This window comes from Oncorhynchus mykiss, chromosome 16 (assembly GCF_057628025.1).
Source record: "Oncorhynchus mykiss isolate SJ-2025 chromosome 16, ASM5762802v1, whole genome shotgun sequence".
NCBI lineage: Eukaryota > Metazoa > Chordata > Actinopteri > Salmoniformes > Salmonidae > Oncorhynchus > Oncorhynchus mykiss.
The window spans coordinates 44,018,393-44,037,500 of record NC_143037.1 but is presented as its reverse complement, the minus strand read 5'-3'; the positions used below and the strand labels follow the sequence as shown (position 1 = coordinate 44,037,500).

Below are 19,108 nucleotides of genomic sequence, written 5' to 3'. Positions count from 1 at the left end.
TTTGGACTCAACTCCAGCCACTTTAATAATGGGAATTGATGGGAAATGATGTAAATATATCACTAGCCACTTTAAACAATGCTACCTTATATAAATGTTACTTACCCTACATTATTCATCTCATATGCATACGTATATACTGTACTCTATATCATCGACGGTATCCTTATGTAATACATGTATCACTAGCCACTTTATACTATACTATGCCACTTTGTTTACATACTCATCTCATTTGTACATACTGTACCCGATACCATCTACTGTATCTTGCCTATGCTGCTCTGTACCATCACTCATTCATATATCCTTATGTACATATTCTTTATCCCCTTACACTGTGTACAAGACAGTAGTTTTGGAATTGTTAGTTAGATTACTTGTTATTACTGCATTGTCGGAACTAGAAGCACAAGCATTTCGCTACACTCGCATTAACATCTGCTAACCATGTGTATGTGACAAATAAAATTTGATTTGATTTGATTTGGTACTCTCACAACAACCAGATGTAGGACCTTAATTTGATCACCCTGTTGCATGAGAACCTTCGTGCAATGCAGGACATTTTAAACCTGCAGCATATTTGAGGTTTAATAAGGCTTCTGAAGTTCAAAATTTCCACAGTAAAATGTCAGACTTGATTTTCCCTTACAAATAATGTATCAACCCCTACCGAAAATGTCAATTTTTTATAATCCACACAATAATCCACATTTCCTGTTGACGCAGGATTATTTTCCTGCTCTGGCAAACTGTCTCAAATTAAGATCTTACATTTTGTAGGAGGAACCACGGTTCATTTAGCATGTCCTATTAATCACCCGGAGTTAACGGAGTGACGTGTAGTATTGACAGAGGAGAGAGACGGATTGGTTACAGCCGTTTAACCAACTCCTAAATCGAGGTACTGCATTCCAGTATGTCTGTCTTGAAGGAAGTCCTGGGTTCAAATACTTGAAGCGTTTGCTCTCGTCTGCCTTGACTGGAGTGACAAATGTGCGGGGTTTGCACTTTTAGGACTATTCCATTGGTTCCATTGCATGGAACCAGACGAGCTCGATCAAACCCAGGCACCCTGGTTCGGATCCTGGCTGTATCACAACCGGCCGTGATTGGGAGTCTCATAGGGCGGCACACAATTGGCCCAGCGTCTTCCGGGTTTGGCCGGTGTAAATAAGAATTTGTTTCTCAACTGACTTGCCTAGTTAAATAAAGGTTAAATAAAATAAACAAATAAAAAATAAGGTATTTTAAATCACTTCCAATAGTATCTGAACACAGGTCTGGCCATTTCACAACAACTGGTTTTGACGGCAGAGCTGACCTCAGTTCAGCGCTGGTTTCAGAGGACAGAAAGAAAACAATAGGGGAAATGGGAGGTTGTTGTCTGTGCCTAGAAGGAATTGAGTATTGAGTAGTCTTAGCTCCATTCTCCATACATCGCTCACTCCCTCCCCTCTCTCTCACACAGGCACACACACACACACACACACACACACACACACACACACCTCCATCAGTTGGGGGCTAGGCTGAAACTCAACACTTCAACTGTATATTTATCAGCTAAATAATTCGGTACAATGTGCTGTTTGTGCTCTCTCTGTTCCAACCAGTTCTCAGTCTCATGTCAGAATTAGACTAGTTCATCCATGTTATTAGTTCATCCATGTTTCTCAAACGTCAAATTTCAAAGTTGTTCCAAATGTTGAAGTTTTAAGGTTAAGTTATGGCATTAACTCTGAATGGTTAAGGTAAGGATTAAGATTTGAGATAGGCTGGATTCGAACGTGCAACCTTTAAATCAGAGGTAGATTCTTACGCCCATCCACCATCCCCTTCCACAACACCCTAGCGAAACTGTTGCCCCTAGTGGCTGCTTTACACATAATCTCACAAAGTCCTCAGGCGTGGATGGACGTCAAATGCTGACTTGTATCACAGGTGACCTGGCTGTTCTGTTCCCTCTACTTTGTGTGTGTGTGTGTGTGTGTGTGTATGTGTGTGTGTGTGTTTAAGAATGTTATGATAAGGTTGTTTTTAATGATGTCACTGCATTAAAATCAATTTTCCTGAAACACTTACATAAGTCCTTTTCACAGTCTACTTGACTTAGTGGTCTAATGTGTGTGTGTGTGTGTGTGTGTGTGTGTGTGTGTGTGTGTGTGTGTGTGTGTGTGTGTGTGTGTGTGTGTGTGTGTGTGTGTGCGTGCGTATGTCCATGTGTCTGTACATGCATGTGTGTGTGCATGATTGTGGGCATGTGCCACCCTGTTCCTTCTGAGGCAGTAAAGAGTAGAGGGGGGGTCTCGGAGTCCGACAAGTCAGAACAAGCAGCTCATGCCTTTCTATTAATACAATGCTCATTATTACACACACCACATCAAAGAACATACACCTTGGACTGTCCACAGTTTCCACCAGCTCCAAATGTGTCCACCGTAGAGACAGAGAGAGAGAGACACAGACAGAGAGAGAGAGAGAGAGAGAGACACAGACAGAGAGAGAGAGAGAGAGAGAGAGAGAGAGAGAGAGAGAGAGAGAGAGAGAAAATGGAGAGAGAGACAGAGAGAAAGACAGAGAGTGAGAGAGAAAGAGATGGAGAGAAAGAGAAAGAGAAGAGAGAGAGAGAGAGAGAGAGGGAAAGAGAGAAAGCGAGAGAGAAAAAAAGACAGAGAAAGAGAGAGAGAGAGAGAAAGAGATGGAGAGAAAGAGAGCGAGAGAGAGAGAGCGAAAGAGAGAGGGAGAGGGAGAGAGATGGAGGGAGAGGGAGAGAGATGGAGAGAAAGAGAGAGAGAGCGAGAGAGAGAGAGAGAGGGAAAGAGAGAAAGAGAGAGACAGAGAGAGAAAAAGAGAGAGAGAGGGAAAGAGAGAAAGCGAGAGAGAGAAAGAGAGAGGGAGAAAGGGAGAGAAAGAGATGGAGAGAAAGAGAGAGAGGGAGAAAGGGAGAGAAAGAGACGGAGAGAAAGAGAGAGAGGGAGAGAGAGAGAGATGGAGAGAAAGAGAGAGAGCGAGAGAGAGAGCGAGAGGGAAAGAGAGAAAGAGAGAGAGAGAGAGAGAGAGAGAAAGAGAAAGAGAGACAGAAACGGAGAGAAAAGGGGTGAAAAATTGAGCCCGCTCGACTCTTTGCCGCCAAAGAAAAGGCCTCTACCTTTAGGAGGTGGTTCTCTCCATCCTCCATTCGTGTGGACTAGCTTTTCAAAACATCCCTGTGCTTACAGAAGTGTTTCAGGGCTCAGTTCAGATGTTATCACACAGTAAATTGCGGTAATCGGCTTCCAACTGTTTGTTTGAAGGGCTCCTGTAATGTCAAGGATCAACTGATAACAGGCTCAGAGCTACTCTTGCTCTCTCTCTCTGTGTGTGTGTGTTTGTGTGTGGAGTAGCGTGATAGCGTGGTAGTGTAGACAGCCCTCAAATTCTCTCATGGAGTTTTGCATACACACGGACATACAGTACGTAGGGAAAGGGCCTACTGCACACAGACACACGTCAGCCTCCACAAGACCTGTTACTTCACCACCACACTTAATCTCTCTCTATCTGTCAACCTCCCCCTCCTCCCTCCCATCCTCTGTCTGTCTCCCTCCCCCTCCTCCCTCCCATCCTCTCTCTGTCTGTCTGTCTCCCTCCCCCTCCTCCCTCCCATCCTCTCTCTGTCTGTCTGTCTCCCTCCCCCTCCTCCCTCCCATCCTCTCTCTGTCTGTCTGTCTCCCTCCCCCTCCTCCCTCCCATCCTCTCTCTGTCTGTCTGTCTCCCTCCCCCTCCATCCTCTCTCTATCTGTCAACCTCCCCCTCCTCCCTCCCATCCTCTCTCTGTCTGTCTGTCTCCCTCCCCCTCCTCCCTCCCATCCTCTCTCTGTCTGTCTGTCTCCCTCCCCCTCCTCCCTCCCATCCTCTCTCTGTCTGTCTGTCTCCCTCCCCCTCCTCCCTCCCATCCTCTCTCTGTCTGTCTGTCTCCCTCCCTCCCCCTCCATCCTCTCTCTATCTGTCTCCCTCCCCCTCCTCCCTCCATCCTCTATCTGTCTGTCTCCCTCCCATCCTCTCTCTGTCTGTCTCCCTCCCTCCCCCTCCATCCTCTCTCTATCTGTCTCCCTCCCCCTCCTCCCTCCATCCTCTATCTGTCTGTCTCCCTCCCCCTCCTCCCTCCCATCCTCTATCTGTCTGTCTCCCTCCCCCTCCTCCCTCCATATCTCCCTCCTCCCTCCATCCTCTCTATATTCCCCTCCTCCCTCCCCCCTCTCTCTGTCTGTCTCCCCCTCCTCCCTCTCTCTCTCTCTGTCTCCCTCCCCCTCCTCCCTCTCTGTCTCCCTCCCCCTCTCCCTCTGTCTCTCTCTGTCTCCCTCCCCCTCCTCCCTCTCTCTCTCTGTCTCCCTCTCCCTCCTCCCTCTCTCTCTCTGTCTCCCTCCCCCTCCCTCTCTGTCTCCCTCCCCCTCCTCCCTCTCTGTCTCCCTCTCCCTCCTCCCTCTCTCTCTCTCTCTGTCTCCCTCCCCCTCCTCCCTCTGTCTCCCTCCCCCTCTTCCCTCTCTCTCTCTGTCTCCCTCCCCCTCCTCTCTCTCTCTGTCTCCCTCCCCCTCCCTCTCTCTCTCTCTCTGTCTCCCTCCCCCTCCCTCTCTCTCTCTGTCTCCCTCCTCCTCCTCCCTCTCTCTCTCTGTCTCCCTCTCCCTCCTCCCTCTCTCTCTCTGTCTCCCTCCCCCTCCTCCCTCTCTCTGTCTCCCTCTCACTCCTCCCTCCCTCCCTCCCTCTCTCTGTCTCCCTCCCCCTCCTCCCTCTCTCTGTCTCCCTCCCCCTCCTCCCTCTCTCTCTCTCTGTCTCCCTCCCCTCTCTCTCTCTCTGTCTCCCTCCCCCTCCTCCCTCTCTCTCTCTCTGTCTCCCTCCCCCTCTCTCTCTGTCTCCCTCCCCCTCCTCCCTCTGTCTCCCTCTCCCTCCTCCCTCTCTGTCTCCCTCCCCCTCCCTCTCTCTCTGTCTCCCTCCCCCTCCTCCCTCTCTCTCTCTGTCTCCCTCTCCCTCCTCCCTCTCTCTCTCTCTCTCTCTCTCTCCCTCCCCTCCTCCCTCTCTCTGTCTCCCTCCCCCCTCCCCCATCCTCTCACACACAGCACACCAAAACAAAGAAAGGTGGGATGGGACCGCGTGTGTCCCTGGCCACCTTTCACACGGCAATGAACCATGGAACTGTGAGACAGGAAAATATTGTGAGGAAGTATTCAACCCCCCTTTGTAATGGCAGGCCTAAATAAGTTAAGGAGTAAAAATTTGCTGAATAAGTCACATAATAAGTTGCATGGATTCGGGGAGAAGAAAAGGAAAAACAGTGCCCGGGGAATGTTGGAACGTTTAAGTGAGCGCCTGCCTTTGTTTTCCACGGAAGCGAACGTTTGAAAAGGACGGTATGAGAAAAGCTGTCAGTGAAACAACTTGTAACATGTCTGGCTGTCTGGGCTGTGGAAGAGGGGGAGAAGAATGAGGAATGCCAATCTCCATGTTTAAACACGGGTTAGAGCTAATTGTGACTCTGTGATCCTGACTTAACCTTTGAACCCGTCGCAGTTAAGCCGCAACACAGATATGTACCTTACAACCCCTCAACCACACGGTCAAGATACTATGCCTAGTTTTGCCTTGTTAATCTGGTCATTTGCGTATCCCCCACCCCATTTGCGTATCCCCCACCCCATTTATTGAATTTATTAAACAAGGTCAATTAATGAGAACAGATTCTCGTGTACAATAACATCCTGACAACCGTCTAAGGTCCATGCATATATGAACAACAATTGAACGTGTTGCCCTTGATACCATGAAAAATGCATTCATAAATGAAGGAGATTTTATTCAGTGTGAGTGAGTGCATGAGAGGGGTGTTTCACATTTTTACATGAAGGAGAGACAGAGAGGTGTGTGTGTGTGTGTGTGTGTGTGTGTGTGTGTGTGTGTGTGTGTGTGTGTGTGTTTTCCTAGCAGGGTGTGTTCTTGGATTCCACCGCACCAGGACATTACCCCCGGGTGCTCTCTTTCTACTCTCCTACTTTTTTGATTCTCTCTCTCTCTCTCCTCTCTCTCTGGTTCCCTGTAAATACCTTAAGGATTAAGTGGGCAGCAGGAGGGGGAGGTAGTGATTGACATCTGAAAGGCTGGAGAGGTGCTCAGGCATGCTGGGCTGAGGGGAGGGAGAGAGAGAGAGCTTCCACAAGGCTGTGAATGATATAAGTGACAAGGCAATAAGGTATTTCTATGCCATCGAAAGGAACATAAAACTCGACATCCCAATTAGGATATGGCTAAAATACTTAAATCACTTTTATAGAACCCATTGCTCTCTATGGTTGAGAGGCCTGGGGTCAACTCACCAACCCAAATATCACAAAAACGGACAAACACCCAACTGAGACTCTGCATGCAGAATTCTGCAAAAATATATACAGTACCAGTCAAAAGTTTGGACACACCTACTCATTCAAGTGTTTTTCTTTATTTTTTAAACTATTTTCTACATTGCAGAATAATAGTGAAGACATCCAAATTATAAAATAATACATGTGGAATCACGTAGTAACCAAAACAGTGTTTAACAAATCAAAATATATTTTATATTTTAGAATCTTCAAAGTGGCCACCCTTTGCCTTGATGACAGCTTTGCACACTCTTGGCATTCTCTCAACCAGCTTCACCTGGAATGCTTTTCCAACAGTCTTGATTCCCACATGTACTGAGCACTTGTTGGCTGCTTTTCCTTCACTTTGCGGTCCAACTCATCCCAAACCATATCAATTGGGTTGAGTGATTGTGGAGGCCAGGTCATTGGATCCTTCACTCTGCTTCTTGGTCAAATAGCCCTTACACAGCCTGGAGGTGTGTTGGGCCATTGTCCTGTTGAAAAACAAATGATAGCCCCACTAACCCCAAACCAGATGGGATGGCGTATCGCTGCAGAACGCTGTGGTAGCCATGCTGGTTAAGTGTGCCTCGAATAAAACAAAAATCACAGACAGTGTCACCAGCAAAGCACCCCCACACCATCACACCTCCTCCATGCTACACATGAAGAGATCATCTGATCACCTACTCTGCGTCGCACAAAGACACGGCGGTTGGAACCAAAAATCTCCAATTTGGACTCATCAGACCAAAGGACAGATTTCTCTGGGTCTTCCTTTCCTGTGGCGGTCCTCATGAGGGCCAGTTTCATCATAGCGCTTGATGGTTTTCGCGACTGCGCTTAAAGAAATGTTCAAAGTTCTTGAAATGTTCCATACTGGCTGACCTTAATGTCTTAAAGTAATGATGGACTGTCATTTCTCTTTGCTTATTTGAGCTGTTCTTGCCATAATATGGACTTGGTCTGTTACCAAAAAGGGCTATCTTCTGTATACCACCCCTACCTTGTCACAACACAACTGATTGGCTCAAACACATTAAGGAAAGAAATTCCACAAATGAACTTTTAACAAGGCAGACCTGTTAATTGAAATGCATTCCAGTGACTACCTCATGAAACTGGTTGAGAGATAGCCAAGAGTGTGCAAAGCTGTCATCAAGGCAAAGGGAGGCTACTTTGAAGAATATCAAATATCAAACATATTTTTATAATATAACACTTTCTTGGTTACTACATGATTCGATATGTGTTATTTCATAGTTTTGATGTCTTCACTATTATTCTACAATATAGAAAATAGTCAAAAATAAAAAATAAAATAAAAAATTGAATGAGTAGGTGTGTCCATACTTTTACTGGTACTGTATATACACTGCACAAAAATATAAATGCAACATGTAAAGATCGCAGAAATGTTCTATACGCACAAAACCTTATTTCTCTACAATTCGTTTCGATCCCTGTTAGTGAGCATTTCTCCTTGGCCAAGATAATCCATCCACTTGACAGGTGTGGCATATTAAGAAACTGATTAAACAACCTGATCATTACACAGATGAACCTTGTACTGGGGACAATAAAAGGCCAAATGTGCAGTTTTGTCGCACAACACAATGCCACAGATGTCTCACGTTTTGAGGGAGTGTGCAGTTGGCATGCTGACTGCAGGAATGTCCACCAGAGCTGTTGCCAGAGAATGTCATGTTAATTTCTCTACCATAAGCTGCCTCCAATGTCGTTTTAGAGAATTTTGCTGTACGTCCAACCGGCCTCACAACCACAGACCACTTGTAACCATGCCAGCCCAGGACCTCCACATCCGGCTTCTTCACTATCGGGATGGTCTGAGACCAGCCACCTGGACAGCTGATGAAACTGTGGGTTTGCAAAACCGAAGAATTTCAGCACAAACTGTCAGAAACCATCTCAGGGAAGCTTATCTGCATGCTCGTCATCCTCACCAGGGTCTTGACCTGACTGCAGTTCGGGGTCTTAACCTACGTCAGCGGGCAAATGCTCACCTTCGATGGCCACTGGCACACTGGAGAAGTGTGCTCTTAACGGATGAATCCTGGTTTCAATTGTACCGAGCAGATGGCGTCGTGTGGGCGAGTGGTTTGCTGAGGTCAACACTTTGAACAGAGTGCCCCATGGTGGCGGTGGGGTTATGGTATGGGCGGACATAAGCTACGGACAATGAACACAATTGCATTTTATCGGTGGCAATTTGAATGCACAGAGATACCGTGAGGAGATTCTGAGGCCCATTGTCGTGCCATTCATCCGCCGCCATCACCTCATGTTTCAGCATGATAATGCACGCCCCCATGTCGCAAGAATCTGCATACAGTACACTTCCTGGAAGCTGAAAATGTCCAGTTCTTTCATGTCCTCACGGCCGGCCCACTCATTAGGCAGGATTAGGCAGAGGATTGACAAGGGTGGCATTTTCTGAGCTAAACAGACCAAGACGCAAATCCAACAACAACACATAAAACCACCTATAATTCTACCTAAAATCAATGACAATTTCTCTCAACCAGTGGCAAATTGGCTTTTTAGGTGAGCGCTGATTAGGTGAGAGGTGATACCGCCCTTTGATAAACAGTGGCCACTTTGTCAAAGGAAGGGGCGCAAATGATTTTGCTTTTTCATTCCCAGCGCGCCTCTCTAGGGTGCTGTTGAAGAGGCGCATCGCTGTGGCGCTCCACCAGCGTTCCGTTCCCTCCAAAAATGATCAAACATAAATCATGTAGCAGATACAGGATATGGTAGAAAGAGTATGTGGCCTTTTCTGTAGCCTACAATGTAACGAGAAAGACACTTTTTTTTACATCATGCCGGTTTCTCCGATCAAATAGTCTAACCTAAATGGCGCTCAATCAAATAAAACAGGTCAAAGTAAAAATGGACGCTACGGAATGAACAATCACAACTGTTGTCCAGGAGTTTCACCCCATTGTCATGAAGTTTGTATCCATCCATTTTTGACAAGTTTGATCATAGTGAAAAATAAAATACTTCAGCAATTCCCACTGTGTAAATAGGCTCACGGCAACTCCTGATAAAGTTTGGTAGCTGATATTCAGAGCTTATATAGCCAAATGGATTAGTCACAGGAATCAGGACTAATAAAGGCAATGCAACTGCCTGTTTTACAAATGGTAGGCCTACCACATGGATGGGCATTCATACAATTCCATTGTGGCCGACATGGCAGGCTACACACCAGTAAGCATGAGCCGACGCCTTTTCTACATCCGGAAGACACATTTTCAACATCCTGGAAAATATGTATTTTACAGTGGCTTGCGAAAGTATTCACCCCCTTGGCAGATTTCCTATTTTGTTGCCTTACAACCTGGAATTAAAATAAAAAAAATTAGGGGTTTGTATCAATTGATTTACACAACATGCCTACCACTTTGAAGATGCAAAATATATTTTTTTATTGTGAAACAAAAAAAGAAATAAAATAAAAAACAGAAAACTTGAGTGTGCATAACTATTCACCTCCTCAAAGTCAATACTTTGTAGAACCACCTTTTGCAGCAATTACAGCTGCAAGTATCTTGGGGTATGTCTCTATAATCTTGGCACATCTAGCCACTGGGATTTTTTTCCCATTCTTCAAGGCAAAACTTCTCCAGCTCCTTCAAGTTGGATGGGTTCCACTGGTGTACAGCAGTCTTTAAGTCATACCAGAGATTCTCAATTGGATTGAGGTCTGGGCTTTGATTAGGCCATTCCAAGACATTTAAATGTTTCCCCTTAAACCACTCGAGTGTTGCTTTAGCAGTATGCCTAGGGTCATTGTCCTGCTGGAAGGTGAATCTCTGTCCCAGTCTCAAATCTCTGGAAGACTGAAACAGGTTTCCCTCAAGAATGATTTTGTATTTAGCACCATCCATCGTTCCTTCAATTCTGACCAGTGTCCCAGTCCCTGCCGATGAAAAACATCCCCACAGCATGATGCACCACCACCATGCTTCACTGTGGGGATGGTGTTCTCAGGGGGATGAGAGGTGTTGGGTTTGCACCAGACATAGCTTTTTCCTTGATGGCCAGAAAGCTACATTTTAGTTTCATCTGACCAGAGTATCTTCTTCCATATGTTTGGTTAGTCTCCCACATGATTTTTGGCGAACACCAAGCGTGTTTGCTTTTTTTCTTTAATGGTGCTCCGTGGGATGTTCAAAGTTTCTGATGTTTTTTTATAACCCAACCCTGTTCAGTACTTCTCCACAACTTTGTCCCTGACCTGTTTAGAGAGCTCCGTCATAGTGCCGCTTGCTTGGTGGTGCCCCTTGCTTAGTGGTGTTGCAGACTCTGGGGCCTTTCAGAACAGTATATATACATATACTGAGATCATGTGACAGATTATGTGACACTTAGCGTGCACACAGATGGACTTTATTTAACTAATTATGTGACTTCTGAAGGTAATTGGTTGCACCAGATCTTATTTAGGGGCTTCATAGGAAAAGGGGGTGAATACATATGCACGCACCACTTTTCCGTTTTTTATTTTTTAGAAATAAAGCCCTAACCTATAGAGAGATTAACCTACAAAACAGTCCGATTCAGCCAGCTGGTTCTGGAGCTCTGTTCACCAACAGACCCAACAGAGCCCCAGGAGAGCAACACAATTAGATCCAACCAAATGATGAGAAAACAAAAAGATAGCTATTTGGCACACTGGAAAGAATCAACCAAAAAACTGAGCAAACTGAAATACTATCTGGCCCTAAACAGAGAGTACACAGTAGCAGAATACCTGACCACCGTGACTGACCCAAAATGAAGGACATCTTTGACTATGTACAGACTCTGTGAACATAGCCTTGCTATTGAGAATGGCCGCCGAAGGCAGACCTGGCTAGAGAGAAGAGAAGAAAGAGAGAGAAGAAAGGAAGTCTATGTCCCTACTGCCCACAAAATGTGGTGGAAACTGAGCTGCACTTGCCAAAGGTATGTACATATTAGAGATACATATTTCCAACAGAACACACAGACCCACATAGAATTTGAAAACAAATAAAACTTTGATAAACTCCCATATCTGTTAGGCGAAATGTTCGCAATGTGGAATTACAGTAGCAAGATTTGTGATCCGTTGCACAAACATTGCAAATACAACCAATATTTATCGGTTTACTTAGTTTCCCCTAGTATGCATACTACAACTATGTGCACATGGTTAAACACTGTTTAATACAACATTTGAAATGTCTTTATGCTTTTGAAACCTTTTGAGGGCAATGTTTACTTCTTTACTTATATGTTTTGTGTTGATGTTAAAAGCTATAACCCGTAGAAACGCCATAGGCACATTTGAGTGGTTTTAAATGGACGTCTTTATATTGTGCCGTCACCATTTCAAATTGTTCAAGGTGTTCCACTGCAGAGAAAAGCTATAAATCACTAACAAATGTCTCTTTCTCTTCTCTCCTCCCTTTTTTTCCCTTTCAGTCTCCGCCGATATACAACAGCACCCCCTGTGGCCACATATATACCTGCATTTAGAATGGCAGCAGACACAGCCTCTTATGAGCATTTTCCAATATTTGATGACATCACCTCTCTTATTTGAGACTTGTGGGAAGGAAGCCGGTTTGACTTTACGGACTCTCTGACTGTGTCACCACCTAATCATCTACAGCAGCCATCATAAAACCCCAAAACAGCAACAAACGATCAACGCAATGTTATGGAACTGCTCCTTTCTCTGTTTCATTGTTTTCATCTCTCGTATTATTATAAACAGATGCATACATGTTCACTGAAAATGGAAAATGTTCTGTTTCAAAATACGACAGACACCCCCCCCCCCCCCCCCCACACACACACACACACGTGTACACACACAGGCACACACATGTACATGCACACACAATATGTTTGAGTAACTTCACTTACACAGTGCAGCCATCTCTTTAGGGAGGTCGGTGCTGAATCTCCCAAACAGGCTGCTATTGGCCAGCAGGTCAAAGGAGGAGTGGTTCCGCATGGAGTTGAAGGCAAATGGGTAGACAGCAGGTGGGAACCCTGTCATGTGACCCACCTGACCCACCTGCCGTTCCCTGTTGGTAGCCATGGTAATGGAGAGGAGAGGAGTACCCAGAAGGCCTGTGGTATCCAAGACAGACCCTCTCTCAGGCCGTTGGGCTAGGGAATATCACACACCACCTGGTAGAGGACAGGAAAATTGGGAATGCCAAACTGGGAATTCCACTTCTTCCACCGGTAGCCTATCAGGGCGCTGGGCTGGATGAGGACCTAAGGTTCTGGTTGGCCGAGGAGATTTCTGGTCTTCTGCTCTTAGGAATGATCATGCGAATGCACCTATCAGAAGAAGACACAAAAAAAAACATAAAATTTTTATTTTGTTCTACAAAATTGATAATAACTACTTTTTACAATATTGTCACATGATGTAATGTTAAAATGGAAAGTAAATGTTCTTTGTTTTCTACAAGCACAGTTCAACATACGTCAACTCTGACGACTGATCTGCAACAATGAATAGTTTATTCCAAAACAGTCATCTCAGAGGCATGTGCAAACATCAAAACAATAGTGAACACAGGTTATGTTGAAAACGTCGAGGTGTGTGTGTGGGGGGGGGGGGGATATGTGAGAGACTGTGAGAGTCAAAAAGCGAGTAGAAGAAGGAAAAGCAAGAAAACCGGGGGTGAGGAAAGGAAAAGAAAATAAGAGAGTTGTTTGAAAAAAGTTAGCGGGAGAGAAGGAGGGAGGGAGGGTGAAGGAGCTCTTGTTTCAGCAGTTTTGAAAGGCTTCCAGACTTTTGCAGTGATTCCAGGCTATGCCATATGATTTAAATCAGCAGAACTCCACAATAAAGAGGCTCTCTGTTCATGCTGCCAACCCAGCACAGCAGCCTGCCTCTCTGTCTCACAACTCTCAACCCCTCTCTCTCTCTCTCTCTCTCTCTCTCGCTCTGCCTCTCTGTATCTCTGTATCTCTCTCTCTCTTTCTGCCTCTCTGCTGCCTGGTCCCCTGGCTCTAGCCCGCACAGCAGCCTGCCTCTCTGTCTCACATCTCTCTCTCTCTCTCTCTCTCTCTCTCTCTCTCTCTCTCTCTCTCTCTCTCTCTCTCTCTCTCTCTCTCTCTCTCTCTCTCTCTCTCTCTCTCTCTCTCTCTCTCTCTTCTCTCTCTCTCTCTCTCTCTCTCTCTCTCTCTCTCTCTCTCTCTCTTCTCTGCTTCTCTCTCTCTCTCTCTCTCTCTCTTCTCTGCTTCTCTCTCTCTCTGCCTCTCTGTATCTCTCTCATTCTGCCTCTCTGCTGCCTGGTCCCCTGGCTCTAGCCCGCACAGCAGCCTGCCTTTCTGTCTCCTGTGCCTTACTCTCTGCCTCGATCCCCCAGGACCAAAGGCCCAGACACGGGATCCAACACATGAGAAATGGAAAAAGAGAGAGAGAGAGAGAGAGAGAGAGAGAGAGAGAGAGAGAGGGGGGGGGGGGGGGAGAGAGAGAGAGGGGGAGAGAGAGAGAGAGGAAGAAAGACAGAGAGGAACAATGGTTGCCCGCCTAACTGCTGATGCCTATACCTCCATTTATTTTTTTATTTTTTTATAGTAACAACAGAATACAGCAAATACAAAGTAGTAGGACCCTACGAAAAAAAGCAATAACCAAAATAATAATAATAAAAAAGATGCCAACCAACAAAAACCCCCAGAAAACGGGACTACATTCAAATAAAATCCATCACACTGGCAGAGAGAATGGGAGCAATACACTGTCCAAAATCATAGAACACATTGAGAGTTTGGCTTATGGCTTAAAAGTAACACCCTATTTCACACAAATCACTGACCTGATCAAGATTTTGTTTTACCCCGAATACGTCGGAAAGAACGTTTCTTGTATGCTGCTAGAGTACCCAGTCGGGAGGACCATTCAACCATACATTCACCACGGTTAGCTTAGCATAAGGAATTTGATTTATAGCATTTACTTGACTTTGCACTTCAACTCATGCATGACAATTCAGTACTTTTCCCACCACTGTCCAGAATATACAGGCTGGGAGAAAATTGAATATTGTCACTAATAATACATTTTATGTTTTCATGAATGGCAGCCCAGAAGTCTAGACCATAAACACAGTGCCATCATGTTCCTTTACCTCCATTTCTAACTCCCTCCATCTCTCTTTTGCTTCAGACAGCCCAATGTACCCATCTAGGCTAACACCAGTCCAGCATGATTGCCCACTTGTCCTCAGTCCCAGGTAAGGTGAAGCACATAAGCACTGTAGACGCAGCTTGTCGCTGGAAAAGCACACGGCTGTTGGCTGTCTCTAGCTCTAACTCTGAGCCCAGTGCCGTGCGCGTCCCATTCTAACCTCTGCCCTGCCCCCCCCCCCCCCCCCCCAGAGAGGTTTTATGAGTGGGTGGTGTCAGCTGCTTGTTTTTGAAATGTGGTTTGGAGAAACAGCAGAGCCAAGGAAATCAGCCAGAGCTGCTATCTGGAACGGCCGTGGTTTGTGAATCAGGGGGAACAGAGACTGAGGAAGAATCTTGGAATTCTGGGAATAAGCAAAGAGGGAAAAAAGAAAGATCTGAGGCTGAACTGCTGAACTGGCTGAACTGCAGAACTAACTGAACTGCTGAACTGGCTGAACTGCAGAACTAACTGAACTGCTGAACTGGCTGAACTGCAGAACTAACTGAAATGCTGAACTGGCTGAACCGCTGAACCGGCTGAACTGCAGAACTAACTGAAATGCTGAACTGGCTGAACCGCTGAACTGCAGAACTAACTGAACTATCTGAACTGCTGAACTGGCTAAACTGGCTGAACTGCTGGACTGACTGAACTATCTGAACTGCTGAACTGGCTAAACTGGCTGAACTGCTGAACTGCAGAACTGGCTAAACTGTCTGAACTGCTGAACTGGCTAAACTGGCTAAACTGGCTGAACTGCTGAACTGGCTGAACTGGCTGAACTGCAGAACTGGCTAAACTGGCTGAACTAGCTAAACTGCTGAATTGGCTAAACTTGCTAAACTGGCTGAACTGCAGAACTGCTGAACTGCAGAACTAGCTGAACTAGCTGAACTGCTGAACTGCTGAACTGGCTGAACTGCTGAATTAGCTGAGCTGCTGAACTGGCTGAACATGCTGAACTAGCTGAGCTGCTGAACTAGCTGAACTAACTGAACTGCTGAACTACCTGAACTGCTGAACTAGCTGAACTGCTGAACTAGCTGAAATGCTGAACTGCTGAACTAGCTGAAATGCTGAATTAGCTGAGTGGCTGAACTGCTGAACTAGCTGAGCTGCTGAACTAGCTGAACTAACTGAACTGCTGAACTAGCTGAACTGCTGAACTAGCTGAACTGCTGACTAGCTGAACTACTGAACTAGCTGAATTAGCTGAACTACTGGACTAGCTTAACTTTTGAACTAGCTGAATTAGCTGAACTAGCTGAACTGCTGAACTAGCTGAACTGCTGAACTGGCTGAACTAGCTGAACTGCTGGACTGGCTGAACTGGCTGAACTGCTGAACTGGCTAAACTGGCTGAACTGCAGAACTGGCTAAACTGGCTGAACTAGCTATACTGCTGAATTGGCTAACCTTGCTGAACTAGCTGAACTGCTGAACTGCAGAACTGCTGAACTGCAGAACTAGCTGAACTGCTGAACTAGCTGAATTAGCTGAACTGCTGAACTGGCTGAACTGCTGAATTAGCTGAGCTGCTGAACTGGCTGAACATGCTGAACTAGCTGAGCTGCTGAACTAGCTGAACTAACTGAACTGCTGAACTAGCTGAACTGTTGAACTAGCTGAACTGCTGAACTAGCTGAAATGCTGAATTAGCTGAGTGGCTGAACTACTGAACTAGCTGAGCTGCTGAACTAGCTGAACTAACTGAACTGCTGAACTAGCTGAACTGCTGAACTAGCTGAACTAGCTGAATTAGCTGAGCTACTGGACTAGCTTAACTTTTGAACTAGCTGAATTAGCTGAACTGCTGAACTGGCTGAACTAGCTGAGCTGCTGAACTAGCTGAACTGCTGAACTAGCTGAACTATCTGAACTGCTGAACTAGCTGAACTGCTGAACTAGCTGAACTGCTGACTAGCTGAACTAGCTGAACTGCTGAACTAGCTGAACTGCTGAACTGGCTGAACTGCTGACTAGCTGAACTAGCTGAACTGCTGAACTAGCTAAACTGCTGAACTAGCTGAATTAGCTGAACTAGCTGAACTGGCTGAACTGCTGAACTGGCTGAACTGCTGAACTGGCTGAACTGGCTGAACTAGCTGAATTAGCTGAACTGCTGAACTAGCTGAACTGCTGAACTGGCTGAACTGCTGAACTGGCTGAACTGCTGAATTAGCTGAGCTGCTGAACTGGCTGAACTAGCTGAACTGCTGAACTGGCTGAACTGGTTGAACTGCTGAACTGGCTGAACTGCTGAATTAGCTGAGCTGCTGAACTGGCTGAACTAGCTGAAATGCTGAACTGCTGAATTAGCTGAGCTGCTGAACTGGCTGAACTGCTGAACTAGCTGAACTGCTGAACTAGCTGAACTGCTGAACTAGCTGAACTGCTGAACTAACTGAGCTGCTGAACTAGCTGAGCTGCTGAACTGCTGAACTAGCTGAACTAGTTGAAATGCTGAACTAGCTGAAATGCTGAACTAGCTGAAATGCTGAACTAGCTGAAATGCTGAACTAGCTGAGAGAGAGAGAGAGAGAGGCAGAGTATGGGCACAGTGACAGAGTGTGGGCACTGGGCGGCACTAAGGGGTGGCTGCCTGCCCAGGAAACATAACTATTTTCCATACTCACATCAAAGTTACACACACATATAACAAAAACAACACAGAGGCACTCTTGAACTCCACACACTACACACATGTGCAAAAACACACACATCCCCCTTTCCACTGATCTCCCTCTCTTCTCTCTCCCTTCCTCTCTTTCTTTCTGGCTCTTTCTCTTTCACCAGAGCCAGTTAATTACACTCTACTGCTGCAGGCAGCTTCAAACCACCACTAAGTTAGAGTTCCATTACAGTAAACTGTTCCACATGTGAACCCAGAGCAGAGCCAGGGAGGCAGGGAGGGAGGGGGGGAGGCAGAGAGGAAGGGAGGGAAGCAAGGAGGGAGGGAGGCAGGGAGGCAGGGAGCAGGCAGAGCAGGGAGGGAGGAAGAGAGGGATCAGGCAGGCAGAGCAGGGAGCAGGTAGAGCAAGGAGAGAGGGAGAGAGAGAGGTAGCAGGCAGGCAGAGCAGGGAGGGAGGGAGCAGACAGGCAGAACAGGGAGGCAGGGAGGTAACAGGCAGACAGAGCAGGGAAGCAGAGAGGGAGCAGGCAGACAGAGCAGGGAGGCAGAGAGGGAGCAGGCAGACAGAGCAGGGAGGGAGCAGGCAGGAAGAGCAGGGAGGGATGGAGGGAGGGATCAGTCAGGCAGAGCAGGTAGGGAGGGAGAGAGGGATCAGTCAGGCAGAGCAGGGAGCAGGCAGAGCAAGGAGAGAGGGAGAGAGAGAGGTAGCAGGCAGGCAGAGCAGGGAGGGAGGGAGCAGACAGGCAGAACAGGGAGGCAGGGAGGTAACAGGCAGACAGAGCAGGGAAGCAGAGAGGGAGCAGGCAGACAGAGCAGGGAGGCAGAGAGGGAGCAGGCAGACAGAGCAGGGAGGGAGAGGGGGAGCAGGCAGGCAGAGCAGGGAGGGAGCAGGCAGACAGAGCAGGGAGGGAGGGAGGGAGGGATCAGTCAGGCAGAGCAGGGAGGGAGGGAGAGAGGGATCAGTCAGGCAGAGCAGGGAGGGAGGGAGAGAGGGAGCAGGCAGAGCAAGGAGGGAGGGAGGGAGAGAGAGCCAGCAGGCAGGCAGAGCAGGGAGGGAGCAGACAGGCAGGCGGAGCAGGGAGATAGAGATGGAGCAGGTAGGCAGAGCAGGGAGGAAGGGAGAGGGGGAGCTAGCAGGCAGGGGGGGGGGGCAGGGTGGCAGGCAGGCAGGGAGGGAGGGAGGGAGGCAGGGTGGCAGCCAGGTTTGGGTGGCCACGTTTCAGGAAGGAGCAGCAGAAATAGCCCCATAGACTATAGGCACCAACCCCATACTGCCAACACAGCCTCCAACTGCAATCTCTCTCTCCCTTTCTTCATCTCTCTCTCTCTCTGCCTCCCTCTCGATCTCTCTCTCCCAGTCCGTTTCTCAAAAAAACTCTCTCGACGCAACTCTTAACCAACTCAAACACCAATGACCATGCCCTTGTCACTCCCCTAACCCTTCTTCCTCCTAAAACTACCAGCCTCCCCTCCCCTCCCCTACACCCAACCTAACCCACCAAGTCACCTCCTTCCTCTATAACACTACCTGGTCCTCTCCCTCTCCGCTGTCCTCTGTTTGTACAACCATTACCATGACCCATATGCAAATGTTCAGTGTGGCCAACCCACTACAACATCACTATATATTTCACAGTGTGCCTAATGAGGGAAGAGGTTCAGGCTGGAAAAACAAAAACTCCTTACAAACACAGACCCATAATAATATGTGTGAGTGTGTGTGTGTGTGGGGTTATCTCCCTGTTTCGTTATCTGCCTCATGAACTCGGCCCATAATGCCAATGTATTGTGTGTAAACCATCAGAGCTGGGAGAGGAGAAAGGGGAGATGGAGGATTATTACAGGACTAACACACACACATGCACACGCACGCACACACGCCAGGGCCAGGCATGTGCTACACAT

General features: G+C 47.0%; 1 protein-coding gene across 24 annotated transcripts in view; it reads right to left on the bottom strand.

The window, feature by feature from the left end:
* LOC110491992 (retinoic acid receptor gamma-A) overlaps window positions 1-19,108 on the bottom strand; it is a 76,337-nt gene that overhangs the window by 46,633 nt on the left and 10,596 nt on the right. For 12 of the 24 annotated variants that reach the window (XM_021565903.3, XM_021565910.3, XM_021565906.3 and 9 more), the window contains exon 2: window positions 12,300-12,725. In XM_021565903.3, the coding sequence (XP_021421578.1) occupies window positions 12,300-12,477 (178 nt within the window). In that variant the 5' untranslated portion in view covers window positions 12,478-12,725. Of the gene's footprint in view, window positions 1-12,299; window positions 12,726-14,218; window positions 14,758-19,108 lie in introns of those variants that run through there. The other 12 variants (XM_090202802.1, XM_090202798.1, XM_090202807.1 and 9 more) reach the window with 5 other exon arrangements.